General features: G+C 32.4%; 5 protein-coding genes across 5 annotated transcripts; 2 read left to right on the forward strand and 3 right to left on the reverse strand.

Moving 5' to 3' along the window:
- Positions 1-230: 230 nt before the first annotated feature.
- Positions 231-605, forward strand: EIN_132300 (hypothetical protein; the record flags this gene model as incomplete). Its single annotated transcript, XM_004261074.1, has 1 exon — positions 231-605. One exon carries the CDS (start codon positions 231-233, stop codon positions 603-605), a length of 375 nt encoding a protein of 124 aa, XP_004261122.1.
- Positions 606-1331: 726 nt separating this feature from the next.
- On the reverse strand, positions 1332-2570 carry EIN_132310 (hypothetical protein; the record flags this gene model as incomplete). Its single annotated transcript, XM_004261075.1, has 2 exons — positions 1332-2374; positions 2420-2570. The coding sequence occupies 2 exons, from the start codon at positions 2568-2570 to the stop codon at positions 1332-1334; spliced, it is 1194 nt and encodes a 397-aa protein (XP_004261123.1).
- Positions 2571-2798: 228 nt separating this feature from the next.
- EIN_132320 (hypothetical protein) lies at positions 2799-3437 on the reverse strand (the record flags this gene model as incomplete). The annotated part of the gene is made up of 2 exons (XM_004261076.1): positions 2799-3323; positions 3366-3437. 2 exons carry the CDS (start codon positions 3435-3437, stop codon positions 2799-2801), a joined length of 597 nt encoding a protein of 198 aa, XP_004261124.1.
- Positions 3438-4352: 915 nt separating this feature from the next.
- EIN_132330 (hypothetical protein) lies at positions 4353-5908 on the forward strand (the record flags this gene model as incomplete). Its single annotated transcript, XM_004261077.1, has 3 exons — positions 4353-4796; positions 4848-4962; positions 5040-5908. 3 exons carry the CDS (start codon positions 4353-4355, stop codon positions 5906-5908), a joined length of 1428 nt encoding a protein of 475 aa, XP_004261125.1.
- A 705-nt stretch (positions 5909-6613) lies between these two features.
- On the reverse strand, positions 6614-7285 carry EIN_132340 (hypothetical protein; the record flags this gene model as incomplete). Its single annotated transcript, XM_004261078.1, has 1 exon — positions 6614-7285. A coding segment is annotated over one exon (672 nt), but the record flags the coding sequence as incomplete, so codon positions are not given.
- Between the last annotated feature and the right edge of the window lie 9 nt (positions 7286-7294).

The following is a 7294-nucleotide window of genomic DNA, read 5'->3' on the forward strand; positions in this document are numbered from 1 at the left end:
TTTGATACTTTGATACAAAATACTTGCATCTATTTACTAGTATAATTACTATAATAACTATCAACAAAACCATTCAAATCAACTGTGAAAAGAATCCTTGTCGCCTATTTTTGCTCAAGAAAGTCGAGTAAATTCGACACAACCTATAAACAAGTCGAAGAAAAAGTATTTCAACCCAACTGAAGTTGTAAAATAGAAAATTCATAGAACAAATAAATCATATCCTCTCGATGTCCTTTGTCCCACAAACCACACAACCAACAACACCCCTCACCCCAGAGTCCCAACCCCAAAAACAACAAATTCAATATCAGGAATTCATTCAAGAACCCCCCGACGACGAAGAACAACACGAAAACTCCGATACGTTTCCCGCACTCTTGTGGTTGGTGATGGGGTTTGTGTGTTGTTGTTTCTGGCTCTTTGGGTATTGTACGTTAAAGAATTCCAATGACAACGGCGCACGGACAATTTCAATTCTTTCATTAGTCCTCTTCATATTAATGACCGTCTCTGTTACTCTTGCAATCATTGTCATTGCAATTTATATGATCATCGTCATTGTATTTTCTAGCTACGACGGTGACTTAAACCCACTTTATTGATTTGTTTGTAGCTTTGAACTTATTCATTCTAACTTGTATATTGACAAGTTAGAAAACTCCAAAACTTAGCCCCTTGAACTGTCTTTTAGTTAACTATTACTATTAAGTATAGTATAATTATTATTTGAAAATTAAATGGTACGTTTGTTGTGCTATTGGTATTCTTTCCATTTTGGGTATTTATTGGATCTAATAAGTTTTGATATTATTTTTATATTATTATAAAGATAGAGTAAATAATGACAAGAATAAATTGGGTGACAAATTAATTTTGAGTAAATTAATAATTCTTTTATAGAAATTGTTATTTTGTGAAAAAAATAAATAATGAATAAAAAACAAATCCCACTTTTTTACATCATTTAATTACTATTTTTTTTGTCACCCAATTTTTCTTCCATTTGTAATAAATAAAGAATTTCTTAGTATTCTAATAAAAATAAGATTTATTTTTATATTTTTTATTATAGTTGGTTTTTATAGTTTTACGTTAAAACTTTTAACACAGTGTAAATAAGATTAATTAGGTTTATTATTGTTAAATTTGTAAAATTGATTATCTTTAAAATAAAATATTTATTTTTCAGTTCATATAATTAAAAATAATAAAAAATGTTATGAAAAGTGTTTTAAATTTGAGTAATTCTTTATAGTTTTTTTATTATTTTCAATCGTAGTTTGTTATATAATAATAATAATAAATTATTAAATATAAGAAAAGAATGATTAAAAGAGTGATTGTATCAATTTGGTGAAATGATCTCTTCCCAAACTAAATTTGAGAAATTGAACTTTGACCTCATCCCTCAATATCGCATCTTTCATGAAAAACGATTTTTTGATTTGGTATTGTTCTTCCACACATTTTTTAAATTCACTTTTTTGCTCCTCACTCAACGAAACACTTTCGTTTTGGACAACTATATAATTTTTGCACGTCCTCACAAAGTCGTCTGTCTGGACAACGCACCTTGCGTTTTCCATAAAGTTGGTAATGTCATCTACAAAATAAAATGAGTGAGAGACATACGGTTTGTGACAAAACGAAAAATCAACCAACTCCACTCCCCCCTTTCTGCACCAAACTTCAACTTTCTTGTCAGTCAACAGAAACTCAAACAAAACGTAATTGCACACAATAATCTCACGATCCGCATCGGCTCGCAATAAGTTTTCTATTTTTCCCATACTAGTGAGAGAACCGGTACACGTCGACGGGTACGACACAAAAAAGCGGGCTATTTCCGGCCGGCTTTCAGCAGCAGACAACTCAAAATCTGGGAGAGATTGTGATTGTGGAACGACAGTATTGATAAGACCAGAAATTTGGGAAAAAAGAAAAGTGTTTGTAGAGTTCTTGGAGAGAAGGAAGGCAATATCCTTCTTTGTCTTTTGCGAATAACTGTACTGCAACATGTGGTTCAACACACCCAACAAAATTTCGTTATCTGAAAATACGGTGGTATCGTTCAAGAAGAGGAGTTCGAGTGTTGTTGAGAACTTTTGCATATCCAAAGTGGTAAGAAGTTCTTGGATACTTGATGCTGAAAGTTTGGAAAGTGAAACAGAGAGATCGCGAACGATAAAATCAAAATTTGTCAGTTGAGATATTGCGAGTTCTGACGATGTGATGAAAAAGTTAAGTTGTGATGAACGTGCCTCGCTGATGACGTCGTTTGTTTGAAGTGTGTTAAGAAAGTCACTCAAGAAAAACCCTGTGTTTTCGTTTACGTTGATCTCAAGAGATTTGCACGTCTGAAAAAGTGCGTCTTATTGTAAGTTTGTGATGTGTTTTAAGCCAAAAAAACACAAACATATCTCAATGTCTTCCGTGTCGACCCAGGTGAGATCCGTGGTTTTACAAAGTTTCTGATATTTTTCCATCGCAGCGACTGTTGCATACCAAGGCAGTCCAATTCTTTTCGAGATGCTTGCAATTTTAGCCTTATCCACTAGTAATTCCATTGTTTGTTTTTCATCGTTCTTTTATTTTGAGTTTCGACTTCATTAATAATGTTCTCTCATTCTTTTCAACCAGCTTTGTCGTTTTGAATAATAAATAAGTTATATAACTTGTTTGATGTCACTTTCTAAACAACATCACTTTCTTGTTTATTCACTTATTTTAACATTATTACTGATTTATTTTTGCACAAATTCAAAACAAAAGTTCAAAAAACAATGACTCTTTGACTAATAATTGTACTCCAAATCCGCGTTTCGGACAAGATCATCCGCAGCTCTCATGAGTCTCTTTGCGTTATTCTGTTTCGCTCTCTCTTCGAAAACATCAACTTCTACAGTTTGTCTTGTCGGCTCTGTCTTGCTCGTTTGCACTAATCTAACAACAGGTTTGCATTTCGCATCTTTGTAATGTTTCGGCAGGTCGAAATTGAGTGTTGTTTTGTCAAGCGCGAGTTTGTCCACATTGACCTTTTCAATTTTCACTTCCTTTTTCCCTTCTTCTGCGTTTTTGATCTTAAAAAGCGCAAGCTCGTCGAGGTGCTTTTTGCTCTTCCGAAGCTGTCTGTTTACTTTTTTGTCAAACTGTTTTTGGATCTCCTCTTTCTCCTTCGCAATTTTCTCAAGCGCAAGTTTTTTTTGTTTGATCTCTTCAGTTTCTTCATTTTGAATTCGTTTCCAAAGTGGAACTTTGTTTGGGTTCGTTGTCTGTATAATTTTACCATCAATTTCAATGTTTTGTGTTTCGTACCGGTTCTGCTTGTTATCAAGTTTAAAAACGAAATGTTACAAACAAACCGCAATTGTGTTTGTCACTTGCTGCCCCACGGTGATGACCAAAAACACAAAAAGAAGACTCAAAAATACCATTTTCAAATTATGATTTTTCAGTTTTTTAGATCATTTTTTATTATTTTTACAATTCAAAAATTTGACATTTTTTTGAGAACTTTAAGATTTTTTATTGTAAAAATAAAAAAGAAGTCAATTTTCTTTAAATAGTTTTGAAAAATACAAAAAACTATAAATCAGATTTATAGTTTCACAATATTTTTTCATTATTTTTTAGTAAAATTTTTTTTAATAATAAATCTTGTTATTTGAGTTAAAATATTTAACTCATTTTAATTTTTTTTGGTATTATCTAAAATGTTTTACAAATAAAATCAAATTTTTAAACTAGAATTTAATTAAATTATTAATAATATTTTTGAATATTTTGTGAAATTTTGTAATAATATTATAGTATAATTAAAATATAATACAGTCTGTCTTTAAACTGTATATAGTACCTTTTGGACCATAAAGATTAGAATATTTCGGGAAGCCATTTCAAAAATCCATCCCAATCGTTTCAGGTTTTTTCACGTTTTACCTAATGCCCGATGTTCAGACAAAATTTCAGCTATTTTGTGTTCACCAGATAACGTTAAAAGACTGACTCTAATTGTTTTACTATACAAAGACACATTAAATAAATGCCAAATAAATGACGATAATAATAATATTATTTCAATTTAATAACCAAATTATTGTTTTTTATATAACTTTGTAACTCATTAAAATACTTGATCTTTGTTCAATTGTTATTCTTATTATAAATAGTATAATAAAATACACATTATTATCAATATGTTAAATCTATAAATAACTCACTTCAATAAAAAAACGAAAACTACAGTAATCCGAACTTAAAATGTCAATAAAGTTTAATTTATTTATAGCAACAATAAATACATAAAACAGTTGAAAAAAAAGAACGAAAAAATGTTAAAACTAAAAAACATGTCCACCTTACCACTTCCAAAACGAAAGAGAAGTGAGAGGTTATACAGCTCCGAAGATTTTGATGATGAGAGAGTGCGGAGGACAATGTTTTCATCTTTTCATAAAATGAATCACCCAACAAATTTAAAATTTCCGTTGGCTGAGCAATTTCTAGTTGTAGGAACTCATAAAAACAACGACACTCCACAAATTTTATTTAAATTTCCAGACTACCAAATTCAAGATTTTTCAGAAACGATTTTAGTTGAATATTGTTTCCCAGATGTAGTGAAGAAAACGAAAGTACTTTTTAAAACTCAAGACAGTTTCAACGAAATATCCAAATCACTCAATTTATCTCACAAGAGTGTTGCGAATTATTTCACTTTATATTTTACGGGAACTCATTTGAAATCAAAACGATTTGCTCATTGTATAACAAAACAAAGATTGTTTTGTTGTGTTTGTTATAGTTTATTTTTAATACAATCAACTTATACAATTAACAAATAGAAAGTCGACGAACAAGATTCTTCATTTCGGTGTATTCAAGATGATATCGTTTTCGTTTTACTCACACAATCAGAGAAACACTCTCTCTCACTTTCTTTCATAGAATCTTTATTAGGTTTGTTTACTATTTCAATACAAATACTAATAATTATTTCAAATAGTATTATTTTAATATAAAATAGTAATACACAGACTTCCCAGAAATCAACGAGATGATGATGACTGATTTTTTGCCAACCGAGTCCCAGTCACATTTAGAACTCCATTTAACGGAATTTTTCAACCACACCAGTGATATTTCAATTCCGTTAAAACTTGATTGGAAGGACACGCCACTTCCGAACAAACAGTGTTTATTGTGTCAGTGTTTATTCCTCAACAAAATTCCAATCAAAGATTTAGTCATTTTAACCACAGCGACTTTATTAGAGAAAAAAGTGTTTATTTTGTCCCCTTATAGAGACTTAGTTTCCTCAACGCTTTCATTTTTGATTCAGTCGGTGTCTCCTTTTAAGTACGAATTTCCAGTCATTCCCGTGTTGACAAAGTCGACGTTTGATTTAATCGACTCTCCAACCCCTTTAGTCATTGGCCTAACAACAAACTGTTTTACTCAGACGGAACTCCCTGAAAATTCGGTGGTCTACAACATCACCACAAAACGATTTACTTACGCGGAGAAACTCATTTTGCCGAACTTCCCGAACTTCGATATTGTCTGTAATGACATCGAAAAGACTATTCAGCCACTGAAGAAGTTCATTCCACACAGTGTTGAAGAGTGTGCGGAGAAGCATTCCGAGGTCATAGTGTGGGCTATTCAGCGGATAGAAATGGAGATGCGGATCCTTTTAGTTGACTTTGAAGAGTATTGTATAACCAATCGGAGTGGTAAAGGTACAACAAGTTTGTTTATGGCCGATCAGTTCATCAGTGGGTTCAAGAAAGACTCCAACTTTGTCCAAGAAGTCGTGAAGACCCAGATGTTTGCTAATTGGGCGGGCGAGCAATTAGAGGAGATCGACGAGAAAAAGAGGGCGGCGGTGTTAAATAATAACTAATAGTATTTATTATTATATTGTATAGTACGAGAGAAAACTAATATAATTATAGTACTTTAATTATAAGAACTAATAACTTATTAATACGAACTCATTTAAACAGAACACACAAGAATGAAGAGAGGGAAATACTACTTAAGTCTTGATAAGGATGTTGTATTACCAATTTACTATACAACTAATAAAGAAATTAAAGAGAGTGAATTCCTTGATTTGGATAAAGCCGTTTCAAAGTATATCAAAGAGAATGTCAAATTGAATGATGTGTTTGAGTGTAATAAGACGGCATTTCTGACACTCCCTTGGTGCAAATGTTCTCTTACAACAAGAACAGAGAATGGTACTCTTTTTTTCGAGTCACATATCAGAAAGGTGGGGATAAGTGTTTATGTTGAACTCATTAAATCACAAGGTGATAATGTTACAAGTGATTCGGATGTCATAGATTTCACAGTCTTTGCCACTCAAGTACATTCTCCTGTTGAAGCTTCAAAATCAATTTATTTTAAATAAGTATTAAATAGTTATAATTGGTATTAAATAGTATCAAATAGTATTAATTGGTATTAATTAATTATAATTAATATTAAATTATTTTATATAGTTTTAAATGGTTTTAAAACACATTAAACATTTAATGTTTAATAGTAGTATTTAATATAGTATTAAACTTCAATACTATACTAAAATTGTATTAAAAGTAGATTAAATGTGTCCGTAGTTCACCTTCTTTCTATTGTTGAACCAATACAAAATGCCAAGAAGCAAAGCGGTGAGAATAGCCAACCCGATCAAGATGTATCCGAAGATGACCCAGAAGATTTTTGACAACAAGAATCCTGACGGGACAATCAGTGGTGTTTCGTCCTTAATGAAAGTCATCTTAACGTGGACAATTCCCTTAGCTGTCGAGTCTGCGCCGACAAAGATTAATAATTCCTCTCCTTTCTCAATAGCATTCAGTCTGAAATGAGTTCCCCTTTGTCCATATGGATCAGTAGTATGGTCATAGATCCCAACAGCACCTTGTGGTCTATTGACCTCTTCGATCACAACACAAATAGGTTCTCTGAACAACACGAGTGTCGCAGAGACTTCGGACAAGTCGTCGACTAAGACAATCAAGTCGCCATCTGATGGAGCAGTGACTCTGTAATATCCACCGGCTTTAGAATGGTCCTCGCCATTCATTGTAATCACCGAACTCGCTGCTTTGGAGACGTACATGAAGTTCTCATATGGATAGTTCTTCACAATAAATGCGTCGGTGCAGTTAGTGTTAGCTGGGGAGTCATCCGTATACATAGACATACGATATGTCCCAAACTTAGCAGCATCTTCTGGGTCGGAAATGACGACTGGGTAGTACTGCGTCGCTCCTCGACC

Source organism: Entamoeba invadens (assembly GCF_000330505.1).
Source record: "Entamoeba invadens IP1 unplaced genomic scaffold scaff_1105074724651, whole genome shotgun sequence".
NCBI classification, from domain to species: Eukaryota; Evosea; order Mastigamoebida; family Endamoebidae; genus Entamoeba; species Entamoeba invadens.